This window comes from Anas acuta, chromosome 2, assembly GCF_963932015.1.
Source record: "Anas acuta chromosome 2, bAnaAcu1.1, whole genome shotgun sequence".
Lineage (NCBI taxonomy): Eukaryota > Metazoa > Chordata > Aves > Anseriformes > Anatidae > Anas > Anas acuta.
The window spans coordinates 20,437,668-20,459,045 of record NC_088980.1 but is presented as its reverse complement, the minus strand read 5'-3'; the positions used below and the strand labels follow the sequence as shown (position 1 = coordinate 20,459,045).

The following is a 21,378-nucleotide window of genomic DNA, read 5'->3' as shown; positions in this document are numbered from 1 at the left end:
AAATATCTTTACCATACTATTCTCTCTGAAACTCAAACACTTGCTACCTATGCAGATCACTTCTTTGTGTTCACAAAGATAGTTATGGCTGATGTCAAGGAATAGCTACTAAGAACAATACCAGTACAGGATTGCCTCTTTAAGACCTCTGTTCCTGATACTGTAATAATTTCAGACATGGGTAGGTCTTTATGCAGATTATGATTAAAATTGTATAACTTTTCAGATTTTGACCCTCCTCCCCCCCCAAGCTAATGAGGGACAGCTGCTATAAATACAGCAAATCAGGCTGTGGAAAGGTGATGGATGAAGATGCTGCAGGTGTCCCTGGAAACATGCTAGCATGCCTTGCGTCTTGGCCTTGTCTCCTAGCAGAAGATAGCAGCAAGCTAACACAGGCTGTAGCCTGCAAGAGATGCTGAACTTCAGTCTGATTTTCCCTGAAAAATGACAAATAGTGACTTCAAGAGTAAAGGATTAATAATATAGGAATAAACCATGATGAATTTTACGTTACTCAGAGGTGAGTGTATGTGGGGCTGCTGTGCAAGCAGTAATAGAGCATGCCTTCAACAATGAAATCTGCATTTGGCACATATTGTCACCATCCCTGGAGGTCTTTAAAAGATGTTTAGATGTTGAACTTAGCAATATGGTTTAGTGGAGGACTGGTTAGTGTTAGGTCAGAGGTTGGACTCGATCTTGAGGTCTCTTCCAACCTAGACGATTCTGTGTTTGTTTGTTTTTTTTTAATTATTTTATTATTATTATTTTAAGTGAAATAAGATTATTTTTTGTGTGTGTGTATGTGTTTTGTTTTTAAGAAGGAAAAAAAGTTCAGTTTGTTTTTGTCCTCTATTACATCTCAGAAGTATTTCTTCAGCTCCTTTTCCAAAAAGAAGCCCATTCTGTGCTATCACACTGCCTTGGTCCCCAGGGCCACACCAAATTCTGCCATTGGTTGTACGAATGGAATGTTGAAGAAATGCTGACCCTGGTGACAAATCACCTGAATTGTGAAGAGCAAATTTTTTTTTTCTGTGTCTACAGTGACATTTGCGCTCTCTTGAATAGCTTTTATGGCAGTTTAATTTTTATTTTTTTGCTGATGTGTAGTAAAACACTTTTACTGTGGTCGGTTTAATTTTCAAAGCTTTAAAAAAAATCAATTTGTTTCTTTGTACTCAGTATATTGGAGTTGAAAACCGTAATGTACTATTACTTCAGGGTCACTGCTTAACTTCTGTTTACCCACTTGTCCATGAATATTCCCTGGAGTTTATTACTGCAATCCTTTTTTTTTTTCTTTTTTTTTTTTTTTAATGCATTAATTTATATATTGTTCTGAAGTAAGTATTGTCAGAATCTTTAAGAACAATGACTGATTTTAAGGTGAAAACAATTTACTGTATGCAAGAACACAAAATCCATTAGACCTTCACATGAATACCCATGTTCTGTTCTTTGTACTGCAAAGTTTCTGAAGGGACAGATGTAGCTGTTACAGACACAGCAATACAAAATAAGGAAAGAAAAAGAGGTGGTACACTGCATAGCACAAATTGGACACGTTAGCCAATACTAACTACTCTGCCCTTTGAGACAACTCTGAGTTAAATACCCACTGTTGTACTTCACAGCTTCTTCCTCCAAGAGAAGGAAACCTGGAAGGTGCCAAAATCCTGACAGTTGTTAAGCTTTTGGCAAACACTAAGTCTGAGAAATTACTGGAAATATTAAAGCTTTTTTTTTTTTTTTTTTTCCCCCTGGTACAGGGAGGCCTTTGACACAGACTTAAAGTATTGCAAAGGAATGGAAGAATAGCATTAAAAGCAGCCCAAGATTCCTAGCATAACTGCCAATTAAATGGTAGGCCTTAGAAATTCCTTAAAGGCAGCCATCAACAGAGCTGAGGACTGCATGCTACACTGCTTATCTCTATTGCAATAGGGCAGTATCTAGACTATTTTTATTTTTTTTGGATGTGTCCATATTGTAGTTACTACTAGATAGACATACATTTTCAGACAGAAATATCTTATTATTTAGCTATGTTCACCTAATTCATCTCTTATACCATAATAAAGGCATCTAACACTCTTTTCATCAACAAAAAGTCATTTGTATAGAGACTTCTAATATCTCAATACTACTGGAAAAAATCCATTTATATAACAATGCAATATATATGAAATACATATAATGGATGAGATGCCGGAGTTTCTTTCACTGTTATTATCTGTTTGGGAAGCTCTGTAATAGTATTTCTGAAGATCATAGTATCTCTGTTTTACAGGTTATAGCAATATAAGGATGCTACATCAGTCATACCTCTGATTCTCACTCTACTTATCAAATCAACCTTTGGATAACTTCCAGCTGAGCAATGGCAGTGGATAATCCATTATCCTCTTTGCTAGTTCTTTTGTTTTCTGAACAAAGGATTTAATTCAAATTATTAATCTGATTCCAAAATGTAACAGTTAGCATCTTGAAAGTGTTTCTTTTTTTTTTTTTTTTCCCCATGCTTGAATGGAATAAATGAGCCTTTTCTACTTGATCTAGGGGGAGATGGCAAGGTGGAGAGAGTGAGATGAATAAAGACCTGATTTAAGTCAGAAAAATGCTATAGGGAGTGATAAAGTTATGAGAACCTAAATAAATAAATAAATAATAAAAGCAGGGAAGCTGACTACTGCTTGAGGAAGGTGGGAGAAATGTTTTAATTATCCTGCTCTTTGTGTAAACATAATGGTGGTGGGGGTATTGAAGACACTCTCATCTCAGTGCATGACCTGCACCTTGACAGACAACAGGTCACCCAGGATCTGAAGCGTGGGAACAGCACCATCTATTGCACGGCTGCCCTTACCATCGCAGAGTCGAACCTTACAGCTTCCCCTGCATGGCCTTCACAAAAGCTCTGTAAGGCAGGGTGTTTCCTTAATTTTACTTTTTTTATATTTATTTATTTAGTTAGTTAGTTAGTTGGATGGGGGTGGAGAGTGGATAATGGTTTGATAGTGCCTTGCAAAATATATGTGCTGAAGCAAAAACTGAGCCTGGTTCTCTTGAATGTCAAGTTTGTGCTGGGTCTCTGTTACTCTCCTACTTAAAAGTCACACCTGCTCAAGAACCTTGATAAATCAGTTTAATGAAAACACTTGCAGTTCTTTCTCCACTAATCTTAGGGAACATATTTACCCTCACCTTTCCATGTATGAACCATTATACCTTTCAATTACAATTGTATTATATTTTGAACCCTTTAGAAAAACTGAATGTTTATATTAAGAAAAACAGAGTTGCAGGTAGAAGGTAAGACAAAGGTGTGTGTGTTTGTGTATATACATGTGTATATATATGTGTGTGTATGTATATATACACACACTGATGTAGAAAGTAAGACAAACAACATATATGTTAATACCTTTTTATTCAAGCTTTAAAGTTTGGAAGATAACTCATTTTGAAAAGATTTTTTTTTCTAATTTTGTTGCAGATTCACCACGTTGCAAGTACGGTTTAGCAGTTGGAAAAAGAAGCATGTTAGAGTAGTCTCATCTTTGAAAGTCAATATCCGTCCACAAACCACAGTGATCAGAGTATATGAAATACAAATATATGAAATACAAATTTCATATCCATGACTACATTTGTATAGAGGCTTTTAATTATTCTTTTCTTTCTTTCAAGTGCCCCCTGAAGCAGGAGTTGGATTTAAGGAGTTAGTACAGACAGATAATGAACTCCATAATAGAGGATCAATCACTGGAGAAGCAAACCAGACAGAAATAATCCTTCTGTAGGCATTTGGTAAAATTAGACTATATTTACTGAATTGGAGAAAACCTACAAAAGAAAACTGTGTGGGGCAGAATTAAGAGAAAAAGTTATAAGCATGTAAGAGATGTATCTGCACATAACCATGGCAAGAACTTGGTTTAGACTCTTGCCAAGAACTGGTAGTATTTCACAATGGCTACCTAATAACATTTTCTTTTTTTTAAGTGGTAATGTAATGACCCTTTGGAAGATCACACATTCGTGTGCTAAACAAAACTTGCACCAAGTTCAAATCAGAATTAACTCACAACTTGTGACCAGGGAAGCATGTTAGTACATTTTCTAGAAGGCAAAAAGATTATGTATGCATAACCCCCTGTTTTTTTCTTAATCAAATTTGTAAAAATTTCCAAGTCATTCTAATGGTGGATAATAATTATATTTTTTCATCTGATTGTTGTCCAACAGAAGTAAAAGTAGTGTAACAAGTTATAGTTAGCTCACTTATTTTCATGACAACATAAATGATATATCCAGCCTTTAAAAATATCATCATATCATCAATGAAATAGCCATTTTCTAATTGTTCTCTGTGTAGCCATCCCCCACCTGCTGAAAAACTGCAGGTATATATGCAACTCATGCAGGACAGTGTTCTGGAGAAAGATGTAAGTGCAACAATAAACTTTCATAATATCCTAGAGCCTCAAATAGTTTGAAAAGACCATAATTTTCTTGACTGTTCAAGTAAATGTTTTAGTTCACACTGGCTGAAGACCTTGATTTTATACATGCTGACCCAGTTGTCTAACTTGAATAAATTACCTTTGCAAATTGAAACCACAATGCTATGTGACTGGCACTGGCCAGGAACCTCTCCCTGTGATCCTGGAGGTTTAATTCTTATTCAAACTAATCTAACTGACCTTACAAGGAATGTAGATAAATGGAGAATGTAAGACTTTCCCTATATGTTTCAATGACTGAAAGAAACACTATTAGCTTTATGAACTTGTATGAATAATAGAGTTGAACAAAATACTGAATGGGGAAAAATATTCTGTTTTTCTTTCCTAAGAGAAGGAAAGAAAAAATAATAATAATAAAAAAATCACCACCAACAACAAAAAGATGTATCCAAAACTTGAAAAATATTTTTTTTTAGAAATGTGCTAGTATGCTTTGAAAAACATTTCAGAGCTACTCTACTGTCAAACTTCTAAAAACAATTCACTTCAAAGACTTACAATCTCTTTATCGTTCAAGTATGTTTGACATGGACATATTTGCGCAGTCTACAGTTTATAACTTTTTTTGCTTCAAAGCACCATTCTTCATAAGAAAAAAAAAAAGGAAATAGATAAGGGAAGATACAAAGAAAATATAAAGGAGGAAAGAAATGAATGATGGTTTATAAAGGAGAGATTTTTTTTTCAGACCTGACTTTGACTTGTGACGTTGATTTACCTGCCACTTTGAGGTATATTCCATTGCATGTGGAAATTTACACCTGCCAAAATAACAAATGAGATTAAGGTAAAATCCTCAAACTGTATGCAAAGTTAGTAGATTTATAGACTTCTTATGTTACTACAAAAATGAACATTCCTTCTTCATAAAGGAATTGTTTCTTTTGCATTATTTGCTTACCTCATATTATGAAATAGATGCTAGTTGCCAACACAATAACATGGGTTGAGGAGAAACTCTAAATAAGTTAAGATTTTTGAGTTATGTTTGTCATTCTTTTCATGTGTGCTTTGTCCTTAAAAAGTCATTAAGTGATTCCAAATTTAATAAAATTCAACTTCTTTTTCTTTTGTTTGCTGGTAGTTTAAGGTGCATTTTTCTGTTCTCATTTTAAAAACCTATCTGTACCTGGAGATTTTGTTTTCTGTATGCAGTGTTAATTGTGAACTAGTAGCTGGACAACTTAGATCTGACTTAATTGTGAAGTATAACACTGTGACTGTCATAATCTCAGAAAAAAACATATATTTACAGATATAAATCTGTATGTTTTTGCTACATACTTGTTTTGGACATCTAAGCTGAGTAACAGTCATATTGGCAATCTCTTTGAAGTTTTATTTCTTCAGCATTATGTCAATAAAATATATACAACAAACTGAAATTTTAACAAAGGATTAAAAAAAAAAAAGAGAGAAATTAACTTTGTTCCTGAAAAATGAGAACTCATATGAGACTGAGATCACTTAGAGGCATTGTACAAATGCTATTGTAAAATAGCTTTTTTTTTTTTTTTTTTTTTTATCTGATCGCATGAAATAAGGTTGTTCAAAATTCATGTTGGGAGAAATAAGTTGACAGAGAAGTCTGCCAAACATTTGTTTTCTGAATCAAGCTCAGGATCACGCTTAGACAGCAGCAACTTTTGTGCATGAATGGGTACTTTGATTTGGATATCTGACAGCATAACAAGAATAAAGAAGCATACCACAATATGGGGTTTCCTGAAGATGTCAGTTGTTCATCTTTGTCAGCAATAAGTGTGGTTTACGTTCCCTCAGAGCTTTACTTTAAAATCTGATTCTTGGAGGTAATATCCAGACACAATTTAGCATGGAACTCAGTTCATGTTCTGAGATTCCCAAACTTGTCCTAGGCTTTCAGACACCTGAAGGTTTTGTCAGCAACACCAATTTGGATTGTGACTTGACCCCAGTGACTTGGCTGCTGTGAGGCAGACCTGCCAGGTCTGCCATCTTCTGTTTTTATGGCTGTCTTGTTTGGGAGAAGCTTTTTAGTTTATATCTATTTTGATGCAGCTGCTTAAGCCAGAATTTTTCCTTCTTGTTTCAGATCTCTTTTCCTACTCTTGTTATCTTGTAAGACTGCACTAAGATAGCTTTTAATCGGTTATGGAAGTGGTAACTTAGTTTTCTCTTCCACTGTTCTCTATATTGCATAAGTAAATGCAGCAATGTTTGACATTTCTTGGCTCATCTCTGGGATTAAGTGTTGCTCAATTAACATTAATTGAAGAGCCTTTCTGCAAGTGTTAGTGTTTTCAATACAGTTACATGAGACATATTAGCTGTAAATGCGTATTATTAAACTCCTTAATATCTAGGTCCATTCTAAAGTCTTCATAGGGACCATATGTGACCTAACACATCTATTACTCATATATTACACTTAACAAAAGATTTTTATCCAGAACCACCTTGTCCTCCATCTTTTGACAATACTAGATGCTTGCAATACCAATAAACAAAACAATACAAATAAGTTCATTCTGAGGTAAACATGTTAAGCATGTTGAATTGTTGCACTTGAGTTTAAAAGAGGATGTAATCATCTCTTTCCACCGTCTAGACATTGGAAAGAGTTGTCAAGGCTACAGCTACAGCTTACCAAGAATCTGCTTTTGCTCCATGAGGAGAACTAAATCTTTGAAATCAAAGCATCATGAAAAATATTAGCTGGCATGGATTTCTGACATGAAAAATCAAGTGCTGCCCTTCACTGAACTGTTGCTCACTATTTCTCCCATTAAGCACACTGCCAGACCCGATGGTGTATGTGGAAGCTGCAAAGAATCACATCTGAATGTTTATATAGGGGCTAAACTATTCTAGGGAAGGTCAGACCAGCATGAGGGGGTAAATCACAGGGAAACCTCACTGTGGAGAGGAGTGACAGCTGTCAGAAAGCAGGAGTTACTACTTGGGGCATGCCGATTGCCTGGCAGATGGGTATACTTACTTACAGTGAAATAATTCTTATGTTCCTGAGAGATAGGAACCACTACAGAAACATTTTTCAATCTGCAAATCCAAGTAGTGACTGCTTCAAAACAAGCTAAAAGGAGGCATTCATCTGCTTTAGCCTCCAATTGCTCCTGGAGAGTTTTTCTCCTTCTTGAAGACTTCCCTGGCACAGTTAGTATTGCCACAACAAGTGGAAGGAAGAAAACTTGCTAGGCTAAATTCTTCTTTAAAGATATATCCCCTCCATAAGCCTACTATCAGCATGTGTCACAGTGGCATTTTGCAAATCTGCTGTGCATTCCTACACACCAAATGTTTATTATGCATTTTAAGATGTTCTATCACAACACAGGGGGAATATGTTAAAGTGAAATCTATGACAACACAGCTTCTGAGTGTATTTATTTCTTTGTAGCCAGATCAGCTCTCTATTGAAGGTGATTTAGCCCAGTTCAATTGAACTAGTTTTAAAAAATGTCTCTGGCAAACTCCATTCTCTGCCAGGCCAGGCTGCAGCCTCTGTGATTGATTTATTGGCCATGTCCCTGCTTGCCTGCTTTGGTGTGGTCCTGTAACACCCATGCCATTGGCTTCTGAAGTGGATTTCAGGTTATTCACATGCCACTCCTATGTGAGGCTCACAATGTTCAAGTATGTGAAAGTCAGAAAGAACTCTGTTAGAACAGAAGAGGTCAAATGAACAAAATAACTGGAAATCAGACATGACCCAAGAGTAGAAAGACTGCCTCCTGCCTGAAAAATTCATCTCTTTGGAAATGAACAAATCTCTTCTAAAATATTAACTTTGGTTTTTAAATTTTCCTGTTTATTAAAACTGCATAGAGGAAAAGATACAGACCTAAGTGTGAAATCGTGGTCTTTAACTAGACTGTAACAGCTAGTGAGGTTCAGCGATTAGTTTGTTGGTGGATAAAGACCCTTCAAAACTGTTCCTTGAAAGCAGACACATTCTTATCAAGAACTTTGCAGAAGAGATTCTATCAGTGGGTAGACAAGAGTGATACAGGAGAAAACCAGAACCCTAATACATCAAAGTATTAATACAGCAAAATGCTTCACTGCTTTTCAAAAAGAGCACATGCTGTCTAATGGGACTTGTGTGCTCGTCTAAGCTACGCAAATAGCACAAAGATGTATATTAGGCCAGAACAAAAGCAGGAATTACACTTTTAATGAAAAGGTGGGTAGAAAGGAAAGAGGAAAGGTCAACATAAAGCTTGTATGTGGAGGCAGGAGGATTAGAATAGGGAACTCAAGACAGGATCTTGGGCATCAGATATGTAGCTCTATTCCAAAGAGGATCAGGAGGATGGAGAATTGAGCTGAAGAGAATAAGAGTTGAACATGTGAGGAGGGACAACCTCCTCCTTATTAAAGGATAAAGATGTCTTCCCTGTTGCATGACCCAACATAGAAGTGGCACTGGTAAAGTTGCTTTTTTTTTTGTTCTCTCACTTTAATTTCTATGTTTGTATTATTATCTCTGTTATCCTTTAGAATCTTGCAGTTCTCATATGGCTTTATCTTAGCGTGCTGACCAGCACTATACTGATATATGATCTCTGTTAAACTTGGCTCTATCACAATCTTTCAGGGAGCTTTCTGGTTCATTCTCTATTCTTGGGTCCTGTAGCTATCATTGTACTGGATATATGTCGAATGAGGGTCACAGCCACAGCCATTGCTAGAGTTAAAAGGTTGGGATGTGGGACTTGGAACTCCCAGGCCCTGTTTGGGGCTTTGCTGCCTTGTGGTTTTCAAAGTTGAGCAACATCCCTGGAGCTTCTGATCACATGCACGCAAAGGCATCGTTTGGTACAGCATTGTTGTTGCCTGTGTCAATGTTATTGTAAAGGCAGACTCATTGAAAGACTGTTGGAAGCATCTCTTGTTCAGATGATTCAACTTTATCTGGATCTTTTTGGGTTCTCATTTTGAAAGTGTGCTCCATTAAAAAACACACACAAAAATTCTCTTAAATTCATTACAGAGTTCAAAATGGAATTAAAACTGACTTGATTAAACTTTTTGTTTAGCCTCAAACATTATTACTTTTTAATGTTGTCTTTCTTGCTCGAATGTTTCTCTTTAATTTGTTTTCCCCTCAAATTGCCAGCAAACCACAGGCACTTTATCACTGCATGAGCTACTGGGACTCAGTTCCAGCTTCCACATCACAAAGTGTCTACCACACCATGAAACTGAGCTATCTCTTTACCCCCACAGGAAGCACTCCCTAACCATAGATTGAGGCATAGGCATAAGGCAGTTCATGTGGGAGGTTTGTCATACGGCTGTTCTAGAGATAAGCAGAAAGCTTCACTGAACAAAGCTGCACTAGCATTAACCACACAGCTCTTAGAGGCAAGCATATCCTAATTAATCACAATTATGCAAACTCAAGCATTTGCATATAGCACCATGCACAGAGTTACAGTGAATTTGGCAGTGATGCCTACTGGTTGTGAGTCAGCCAGGAAGGGAACCTCAGCACTTGCCCCAGGAAATCAGACAGAGGGGTGAGACTCTAGGCTCTCCCAGCTGGGAACAGGGCAAGAACAAAGGCTTAATTAAGTGCAGTTTCTCTGGGAAGTTACTGTATTCCCCTACTTAACAGGAAATCTACCTCCTTGCTTTATACTTCCCATCTAAGTTTTGCATGGTCCTTTAGTGATTCAGCTAAAACACTGTGCTCCTCCTTTGAACTGGCAGAGTCAAAGGCAGCTGCCAGCTGGGCAGCACTCTAAATTCACAGCTCTAACACCTCACTTTGACGATACAAAACCTAGTGCCTCAGCCAAATTTCCAGTAACAAAACTATTCACCTTCTTGAGCCCTAATCAGCTACCAGCAGAGCTCCAAAGGGAGGTGAATCTCAGTGGCAAACTGGCTGCAGGCCGTTAAGATCTAGGTGCAGCTTCAAGTGCGATGCTCATAGCATCAAGCTATGAACCACTTGCGCCATAAAGGCCACATGCTCAATTTTGTCCCTGTGTGGACTAATGCTGACAGCATTTATGACTAAAATTATCTAGATCTTTTTCTCTCTGCAGCTGGGAAGCTGGGTAATTTGTTAGACATTCCTCAGTTGCAGAAGAAGATATTGCTGGTTGTAGTCTATTTACTACTATGTGAGTACAATTCTCTGTAGAACAAAAGCAAATGTAAATTGACTAAACAGGAAAACTCACTTTGTTTTGTTCCTGGAAAGGAACACAGAGATATTCTCCCTGCTCTCCCAGGTGTTGCAATTACCTATTAGTTCCTTTTCCCAAATGAAACAAAGATCCTCCCCTGCCTTCTCAAATTGAAAAGCAGGTATCTATCCAGGCTAGCACTGACTGCTTACAGGAGGCTGGTTGAGGGGTGCCTCACCTGTACCTATCAGAGCAGAATAGATAACAGCACTTTAGAAAGAGAAAAGAAATGCTAAAACTCTGCTTTTTGTAATCAGAGACAGTCAGCATAGAAAACAAGTAGGTTGAAGAGACTATGACGATTTAAAAATAAAAAGAAAATCTTAAACGAATGTGTGAATGAGTGAGCACTTGTAAGTAGTATGAACAGGGAGAATCTTCCCACCCTTCTTTCCTGAATGATTGATGGGAAGACTATTCAGCCATATCCTTGAATAGCAAAAATGAAAGCGTTCATGTTGATTTCTTTGGAACTACTGCTGTTTATGTCACTGCAAGATATATCCCTAAGAGAGGTGAGATAAGGTGTAAGGAGGGTGAAGATAGAAGCACATGAGATTAATGAAAAATTATCAGAGGTGCTGTATTCCAAGTAAATACAGCTCATAACCTCTGGAAGCCTTCAAGAAGTTTTTTCTTTCAGTCTTACTTCTGGTTTACAAATAACAATGAACAAATATACCTCTCTGCTCTGAATGCCTCTCTAGCAATGACATGTTGTCATTAATCATTATAGGATTCATTGTTAACTTTCTTTCTTTTCAATGCAATACAATGTTTTGCTTGTGGTTTTACACAGAATTATGCCAAGATATAGATATGTCCTGATTATCTCTTTTAACAAAAGAGATATGGCCTTTGCTAGAGAACACTGTCTGATTTTCACCTTGGAGCAGAAGCAGCACTGAATACAGCAACCGCATGCTAACGTCCCAGGGGGCACAGTGTGAAACAATTTCACAATTAGGTAGAGTACTGCGAATTAGGACTGTGGGACCAATATGTTGCTGGCACTTTTATCTTCAACTGCTTGCTTAAGCTGACTATTGTTAATCCTTTCCTTTTGTCATCCATCTATGAAGAATATAAATCCAAAACTATAAATATTCTTTGTAAGTCTGAGAAGCAGATGAAAAATGAAAGAAAATTGAGGTTTTTCTAGACTATACATAGAGGGTTTAAAGCTTTTTTTATTATTTATTTTAGCTAAATGTGCACTTTTTTTTTTCCAAATCATTCAATCTTTCTTAGATTGAAATTAACCACAACTGTATAAGATCCTAATTTACAGTTAAAAAGTACAAAAGCAGGTGAAAACAGGTCTTGAAATTTCTCAGTTCTTAACATTTTTATTCTCATGTAACAGTAATGCAGGTGAACAGCTGAGAGAGAGATGCATTTCTTCCTTAACACTAAATCTCTGCCCCTTCAAGTAAAGGCCGAAAGCTCAAAACCTGCTCAGCAACCCCAGTAAAACCTGGGGGAACTTTGGCAATATGACCAAGTGTCATGAGAGAAAAAAAAAAAAAAAGGCATTTGAATCACATGAAGAAACATCTCTCTCCCATGTTGTTTGTTGTTTAGGAAACAACAGTAAATAATAATAATTTGACCAAATCTACTCTAAGATATACGGCATAATCCAGATCACCTGATGTACAGGGTGATCCTACTCCCCAAATTCCCACAGATTTCATTGAGGCTTGGATTTTATTCCTGTTCTTACTTAGCATAATCTTGCTAATGTCTTCTCTTAAAACAGGACTTCTGCAGTTACTTTTTAGCAGTATTTGGATGGGCTGAGGAAGATTTTTTTTTTTCAAGGGGTGTGCAAAAACTGGACTAGAAGGGCCCACTGTAAATTCAAATTGATAAACCTTATAGCTATTAGCCTCTAGGATCTTATCTGAATATATGTTGAAAAGATTTTGTAAATTTCTGCTTATACTTCTTAAAACCACAAGCATTCTGCTTTGATTTACACATAAACACATCAAAGATTAAAGAGCAAGACAATTACGATGAAGCTGATGAATTCTTAATCTCAGAAACAGCGGCAAATTAAGGGAAAACAGAGTCTCGTTACTGGTTGTTCCTTTGTGATTAAGTATTAGTTATCTTCTATGTCTGACATTCTGTAGCCCTATTTATTTGATTAATTTAATTGTCATCCTAATTAATTTAATTATTTTGTAGCAAGGGTTGAGAGGCTGGTGTATTCGCAGCTCTCTATATGGAGCTCGACTGATTACCAGCGCCACAGTTTGCTGAACTGGTAAAAAGCCGCCGCTCGGTCCCCGGTGCCCCTGTCGCTTGTCTGTGCCTGACTGATGTGCCCTCCGCTGGATTCTGTCTCCGTGCCGTTGTTCCCAGATTAATGTAGGGGATGGGATTATTCACGGTGCGTTAAATTAAGCATGTAGAGCAATGTATGCAGGGCACAGCCTCCAGTCCTTGAACTTTTGGGGGGATGAGCGTACATGAGCAAGTCTGAGTGGTAAAGAGAAAAAAAATAAATAAATAAATCGGGGAGGGGGAATTAAGGGAAGCTCGTCTATCCGGAAACACAAGTAAAAATACTGGGGGGGGAGGGGGGAAGGCAGCATTAAGTGGCACTGGGGGGTTGCTTTGCTTTGTCACTCCGCGAGGCAGACACATCTTTGCAGAGCAACTTGTGAGCAGCCAGCAGCCCGCGGGCCGGGCTCTCTTCGTCCCGCACAGCGGCGGAGCTCCAGCCTCGCAGGGAGGGGCGAGGAACAGCGACCCCAGCCCGCCCCCGGCCGCCGTGGGACCCCGCAGCTTCGGGGCAGCGCCTCCCGGGACCTCCTCGTCCCTGCGGCCGAGCGGAACCGAGCGCGGCCCCGGCGCCTGCGCCCCTGCGGAGGAGGGCGGGGGGGGATCCGGCCCCACGGCAGCCCCCCCCCTTCCTGGCAGGGGGCTGCCCCGGGCCCTGCTCTAACGCCTACCGGTGTCGGGAACCGGCCCGAAAGAGAGGGAGAACTCGCGCGTCCCCGCCCGCGCGTCCCCGCCCGCGGCGCATCCGCCCGCCCTCCCGGTCGTGCGCCCCCCCGCCCCCCCGGGGCTCGGGGCCGGCCCCGGCTGGAAGATTTCCCCGCTCGCTTCCCTTCGGAGGGGTTTTGTCGCCTAGTCGTGCGCCGAGGGGAGGCACCGTCCCTAAGGCACCCTGCCTCACCCTGCGGGGGAAGGGAGCTGGGTGGGGGCAAGCCAGGAAGGGAGGATCTCAGCGGCTCTCCTAAAAATCTGTCGGCAGGCTGCGAGGAAGGGAGAGTTTGGCACTTGGCGGGCGAGGCTGCTCTTGTTTTCCCCGGCGGTGATGCCTCTAGACTGAGAGCGGCGAGGCTGTGAGAGTTGGGGGGACGGAGCCCTCCCCAGCATCCCTCCCCCTCCCCATCCAGCCCCGGCGGCTGCCCCCCGCTACATGAGAGCTGCAGGGAGGAGAGAGCGACTCGGTGCCTGCTAGGGCTGCTCCCCGCCGCCTCCCGGACTTTCCCACCCCCGCCCAGGAGAGTTGCCTCGGCAGGCTCCGTGCTATGGCGAGGCTGCGGAGAAGCAAACTAGCCGCTGGATTTTTATTACTTTTCCAATGCCTGAGCGAGCGCTGCCAGCTCGCCGCCGAGGAAACGCCGAGCCAGAGCAACGGTAAGCCAGACCGGGACCGGGACCGTGATGGGGACACGGGGCTGGGGTCGGGGTCAGGGCTGGGGGTGGCCCCGCCACCCCCCGCAGCATCACCGCAGAGAGCAAACGGCGTTTGGGGGCCGGCTCCCCCCGCTCCCGAGGGAGGCCCGGGGTGGCCGCGGTCCCGGTTTTGCACCCCTCCTTCATCGCCGGCTTCTCCGGGAAGAGCTTCCCCCTCTCTCGCTTTATTTATTTATTTTAACGACAAGTCGGGACTTTTCCTCCCGTCATCGATCTGCTCCGCCGTCACCGGTGCTGTTCCCTTCCCAGAGCTCTTCGTCGGGTCCCCATGGGTTCCTTCCCGGCCTCAGAGAGCCCAACCCCCCCCGAGGCGAAGGGCTCGGTAGGGAAAGGCGAGAGACCCCAGGGAGCCCTGGGCAGCGGGCTGAGACCCCCGGTGACCCCCCAGCTTCTCCCCCGGCAGCGACCCGTGGAAGCACAGGCAAAGTTTCCCTGCAGCTCCTGCCCGGGCACTCAGCTCCCCTTGCTCAAGCTGGTAGCTTGCAGCCTTCCCTGAACAAGCAGGCGTTGAGAGAAGGAGCAAGAGAATGGAAGGATACCCTCGGGGCCGTGGGACCTGTTAGTCAAGGGTTGCTCTGTCGGCTCAGCTCGCTTGGGGTCCTCTCGTTAGTGCTTCTCAGAGACACCTGTTAATGCGTGACACATGGCACCTGCGGGGCTTTCTGGCCCGCCACTGTTTACCACAGCGTGGGGGCTCCCTTTTGATCGCTAAAGCCTTCTGTGCCTTGCATTCCTGTGCTGCGGAGGGGAAAGCTGCTAAAGGAAAGCCTGGTGCGTTTGCGGATAGATATTTAAGCAGCAAGTGAGGAAAAGCGTGTTTTTTGTGTGTGTCAGGGGACCTTGCTGCAGCAGCTTCTAGCTTATATATATATATATATATATATATATATATATATATATTTGTAAAAGTGATGCTTTTATGTTTGAAATACTACCCAGTTCATTATCAGATGAAACATGTTCACCAGCCTCCCTGGTGTACTAGAGCTGCCCCTTTCTTCTTTCCTAAAAGGTTTCATACATGTGAGGTGTTTTGTGGTCACAGAGTGACTGACCCGAACTAGGGAGACTTGGGAGTTTTCTGCAATGCCAGGTGAGATAATATGCCAGACAGAGCAGGGATTTTCCCAGTCAGGGGCCTACCGCTGAGTTTGGGAATTGCTAAATGACAAGGTAGCTCAGCAGGTTGCTGGGGGCTCACATGTCACTTGGGGCCAAGGGGAAAAGCCAGGAGGAGGCTTTTCATGCACTGCTGCAAAACTCATGCTGCTTCTCTAAGGGCTTTAGGTAGTGGTTGTTGGTGTTTGTTAATGTTAGTTATCAGGAGAAATAAAAGTGTGTCTGCCAGAGTACAGAAAGAAAATGACTGCGGTGTGTGGCAGTGGACTAAGGTGACAAAGTTTATTAGCCTACAAAACATCGTACCTTTAAAAGAAACTATCAGTGCTGACTAAAAGAAATATAACCTGCCAGTAGGGAAATAATCACTGCGCATCGGTGACTTAGGCTATTCAGTTGTAATAGTCAGCAATGTCTGTACCAGGAGGTGCTAAACAGAAGATACACCAACAGCTTGCTTATCCATAAATCATCTGTTAGTGTCTTGTGTGTTACTGAACATAATATAAATTATGAAGGAGTTAATAATAAGGCAAATATTACTTTGATATATACATTCTGAAGAAAATACTTGAAGAGGCTGTTTCCTTCAACTGGACAATCTGATGCCAGTTTTGACAGATGGATGTGTATAACCACATAGTCTTATTCCTTCTCCCTTCAATAAAAAATATGTATTATGACAGCAATAATTAAATGTAACTAACATAATCAAAGTTGTATTTAACACACTTTCATCATTACTATATACATGTATGTATATATAATGATTTTCAACAGTATATATTTCAGTATATAGGCTGTGTCTGATTAGCAAAAATAGAACTACTACTAAGTAAAACCAGGGGGACTCAGTTTCTGTGGACAAAAATAAAAAGAGCCATTTCAAAGTTTCACTCTATTTAGCGTCTACTGCATCCCTTTGGAATAGCTTGGGTAAAACCTTCGAAAAATTAAAGTTTAAAAAAAAAAAATAAATCTTTGAAGTTACTGCAGATCCTTAAAGGGAAGATGTTTTTCACATATTCTTGAAATACTCTTTTACTTTAAGTGATAGCAAAACACCATATTGAAAGTGAATGACATTAACAGCATCAAGAAATGCAAATGTTTAGTATGCCCTGTCAGGGTGTGTGTGTGTGTGGGTGGGAGATTTATTTATTTATTTATTTATTTATTTACGTTTCCCCAAGTTCTCAGAATTACCTTTCAGGGTAAAAGCAGGTCGGATCAATTCAAGCCGAATCGTTTCCTAGGCACACGAGCACTTGTCTGGCTGCCTCTGGATGTTTTTTTAACTGCGGGTCGCTGTGACCAAGGTGTGCGCCAGCGGGAGCGGGGCTCTTCCCGCTAGAGGGCACAGCGGCTGCTGCACCCTCCCCTGCGCCTGGTCAGAGCTGCCCTTGCTGACGAAAGCGCTATAAATCAAGAGTGAAGATTATTAAACGTTAGATTTGTGTTTCGTGTGTGTTTTACACTGCCAAAGCTGCATGTGACATGAATTCAGTGAGCTGAAGCAGATGCTCTTTCGAAAGCTTGCACAACAATTAAGGCTCCCAGTTAAGGGAGGGCTCGCTGCTTGTTGAAATGCTGCCACAATAAGCCTTGAAGATGTTAAATTCTTTAGCAAACACCATCAGTCAGAATTAGGGGACTGTCGTAATTTCTCTTCTGTCAAAGCATATTCCAGAATTCTGGTAAAATTTATATTCATTGGACTACTTCTGTCTCCAAGCATCACCATTCAATGAGGGGTAGAATTGTTTTCATGGGATAAACCACTGTTAGACAGTATTCATTTAGCATTTATCTACAAAAATAGTCACATTTTTCTATTGCCTGAGGTTTACTCTCTCAAAAAAAAAAAAATGGTTACACGTTATGGCCTTCATCTTTAATCTTAAAAGTATAAAGCAAATTATGACTTTAGTCAACACGTGTCAGATATTATTTTCTCTTTGCATTCAAAATTACATTGTTGTTCCGTACATATCAGGTCAAAGGGGAAACAATCAGATTGAAGAATCCCATTGACATTTATGAGCACATTCTCTTTGCATATCTCATGTATTTTTTCTAAGAATTCCCTCCAAGAAGTCATCTCTTAACTTTCAACATGGCTTTTCCTTTTTTTTTTTTTTCTCTCTCTCTCTCTCCACTCTTTGCCATTGTCATTTCTTCTGAAAGGGTGTTTTGAAGTATTACTAGTAAACAGCAGGTAAAATAAGGTTGACTTAAGTATTAAAGACATTTTCATAGAAATTCATTTCCACAGATTTAGAGTAAGATCAATAGTCGATAGTTCACTGAAGGTTTAAAAATCCCATTGGGAAAACAATGTTTCTGTTCAGTTGTAAATATTCCTTGTTAGAGTTTTCATCCTCACACACGCACTTAAAACCCAGCTAACACTTGACTCTGATGTTAGCTTTTTTCTGACACTTAAATAGGAGCTAATTATAAATAACAAGAAAATCAGCTTCCTACATTGTAAACATGTAGGAAATAAGGAAAAGATCTTTCTATTTGGAAAAGTTATTTCATTATGTGCAAAAATGTATTAGCAACACATAATGGCCATTTAAAGCAAAATGCAGGGACAACATCTAATGCCTTGCTGAATGCCAGACTTCTGAAAAAACAGTTTACTGGAGGTGCTTCATGTAGGACGAGAATCCTGAAGCCATGAAAGAAACAGATGAGGGAATTCATAATGCCAGGTAATGAGAGAGACCCACTGAGAAAAATAGTCACAGACCTATGGTGAGTTAGCATATTCATTAAGTTTATTTTATTTTTTCCTGTTTTGTTTTGGCACACTTCCAGTGGAGCAGGGTTGCTGTTTCCTGTATCTCCACAGACCTCAGGAGATCGAGGTTTGGGCCTAGAGCTCATTTCCTGCAGCACTGTAAGATATTGTACAGTGACGCCCCAAAAGCTGCTTTGCTTTGAATTATGATTTAAAAAAAAAAAATCTGAATCCCATTGGCTTTCTCCATAAAGCAAATGAAAAACTTCTTATTTAAATAAATAAATAAAAAGCTTAATTTTTTGAGTCTGTTCTTGACAAAAGTCAGTGCGGTTTTATTGGATTCTGAAGTACTGAGCAGCTTTGCTCTTTGTAGCATTGAAAGCACTGGCAAAAGAAAATTATAGCAGCCCTGGTTTCAAAACCAATTAAGGCTACAGGGTCTTTGGCTACAGGTGTAACTAGTATGAGTGTATTTTGAATTCCCCGTGTGGTTTGTGCTTCCTAATGAAAATGAATACCAAAGCAATTTAAGAAGGCAGTAGTTAAGATAAGCCTGTGCTGGGGCTTCACTCTGCTGTACAGAGTGAAGTGAACAAAAGGTAATTTGACAGGACCATCTCTCATCTGGTATGAGGAAATGTTGTACACTTGCCAGCAGTGTGAAATTAAATCCAATTATTACATTTGAGGGCCGAGCTGGGAGTGTTAATGTGGTACAATTGGCAGATAGCATATTTACTAAACTAGTGAATTACATAATCACAGCAAGAACTAGAAGAACCCGGGAGATTACTTTCCATGGAGAACTATGTTGAGAAGCCATACTAAGTACATGTGCGTTTTGTTTTTGTTTGTGGCTTATGACAAATGAGCCTAAAACATTGTTGTGAGGTAATGTTTGGGAATGCTGGGTGCTGCGTTTCATCATGGAACATTTCCTCCTCTTTTTTTCCTCATCTAACAAATAAACAGAGCTTCAATTAGCTTTCTTTGCTGTCAACATTGGTCAATTAGTTGTACTAAGTGTCCTTATAAATTCTGGGTTTGAAAGAGCTTGTGTAATATTTTCATCTCCCTGAACCAAATGTCACTGTGTAGGCATGTTTTTTCAAGAAGGATCTGGCCCAACTTTTTTTTTTAATTATTATTATTATTTATTATTATTATTATTTATTCTGATAGAAGCAAATGGAGCTAGTTCTTAGACCAGATCCAGGGTCAGCCTTGACACTTGACTTGAACACAGAGTTTTAAAAGTAGTAAACATCAAGTTGGGATGTAACAAGAGAAATGTAAAGATAAATATGAAAATAGATAGAAGACAGAGTGATGCATCTGCTCTATTCGTCAGTCATAAAATCCCAACAGGAATATTCTCTTCAGTTCCAGGCATTTCACTTTAAGAAATATGAGGACTAATTGGAGTGTCATATGAAGAAAAAAAAATGAAAGAACAGTTAGAGAGGATGAACGGAAGAGGTAACATGGTAACAACCATCAAGCATACAAAAAGCTTCTGCAGTCAAGGGAATAACTTGTTCTCAACAAGAAATAATGAATTAAATTGCTACACAGTGGACTTCCAAACGTTAAGGCTATGGGAGTAAATTATCTCTTAGTAGTCGTCATCACTGAAACAGGTTAAATGAGCATATGTTTGAAATGTCATTCTGTACAGAAAGGCAGCTGTTCCTGCCTTGGAGCAAATGGCTGGATGATTTGACCTTCCAAGGTCTCACCTAGCTATCTTGAATCATTCTGTGTGGGTAGCTTTAAGTATACAAGAGTTCACCTTGAACTCAGCAGCTAGATAAAATACAAGAATGAATTCAAGTGCTCTCTTAGCTTGAGGCCTCTGTCCCTCATTTGTCAATGATATATGTGGCTTTAATGTGATTTTAACATATACTTTCTGTGGCTGTAGACAAGGAAAGATATTTTAAATGCTGCTTCATAAAGTTGTCACATTGTAAAATAAAGCTTTTAAATGAGGTTGTATTCTTGATTTTAGCACTTAACTTTTAATATTAACACTACATATGTTCTGTTATAAACAGATTTTTTATTATTTTATTTTTTAGATATTTTCACAGTGACATTTTTGGACTTTAACCACATGTTACTTGTCCCATGTCTCTTTATTTAGTAAGAAATCCTTGCCTTGAATAGGAAAAGTTCCACAAATGGAACCACAAATCTTTCCATTTAACCAATCTTCGGTAATGTTTCAAGTGTATGGTGTTTCCCGATGGGTGCTAGGAGCTCTGCTCCTTTTCTTTAGAGATGTAACTGAACTGTGCCAAAGGGCTACTAGGCTGATCATAAAAGGCAAGTATCATCCATCGTAACTTTAGTCTTTTCTTGAAGTGTTAAAGAGGGGGAGTTCGGCGTTATGAAGGTTCTTCTTTTAACGAGTCGGCAATTTAACCAGAAATATATTGGAGAATTTTATATTGGCCTCCGTAGAAAATTGATAGCTGGGACTCAAGCTGCTTTGGAGGCTAGTGTGAATCTTCATTAATATAGTTGCTCTGTGACATTCCCCAGCTGCATGTTTCTGATTTTGTGTGTGGGTGTATGTGACTCTCCTTTTGAATTTGTAAGCCAGACAATATGTATTTGCAATTTAGCCTCACTCACCCTGAGATATAAGCCCAAGGCCCTCTGTTAGGAATCTTTTAATGGCAGAACTTTTTTAAGAGTTTCTAGGCTCTTCTCTCCCTCCTTTACCCTCCAGTTGCCCTTTCTGTCTTCTTCAGAAATTATTCCCCCCACCCTTACAGTGTTTCAGTAGTTCATGTGACCATGCTGTAGGGCAGATGTATCAGATCAGCTCTCATTAGGAAAGAAATAATATATATTAACATTTTGGAAGGTAGGGGAAGCATCCTTCAATTTCTGTTGTGGAAAGATTTTGAAACAGGCTCACCTGTGCTAAACCTGGCTCCTTGAACAGTATAGACACTCCTAGGAAATGATGAGGCAGACAGAAACCTCCAAATTTAAGCCTACTGGGAGTTCTGTCTAAATGCCATTTTATTGCATTGTA

The 21,378-nt window shown here is 39.9% G+C and overlaps 1 protein-coding gene and 1 long non-coding RNA gene across 3 annotated transcripts in view; both read left to right on the top strand.

Annotated features, from left to right (window-relative positions):
- The first annotated feature begins 205 nt into the window (after positions 1-205).
- LOC137851671 (uncharacterized) lies at positions 206-5,202 on the top strand. Its single transcript, XR_011093343.1, has 3 exons — positions 206-523; positions 2,810-2,925; positions 3,503-5,202. It is a non-coding gene; the product is annotated as an uncharacterized lncRNA (long non-coding RNA).
- An 8,197-nt stretch (positions 5,203-13,399) lies between these two features.
- The window catches only part of PLXDC2 (plexin domain containing 2), a 271,670-nt gene continuing 263,691 nt past the window's right edge, over positions 13,400-21,378 (top strand). The window contains exon 1 of one of the 2 annotated variants that reach the window (XM_068673780.1): positions 13,400-14,398. In XM_068673780.1, coding sequence (XP_068529881.1) covers positions 14,343-14,398 — 56 coding nt within the window. In that variant the 5' untranslated portion in view covers positions 13,400-14,342. The remainder of the gene's footprint in view (positions 14,399-21,378) is intronic. The other variant, XM_068673781.1, reaches the window with a different exon arrangement.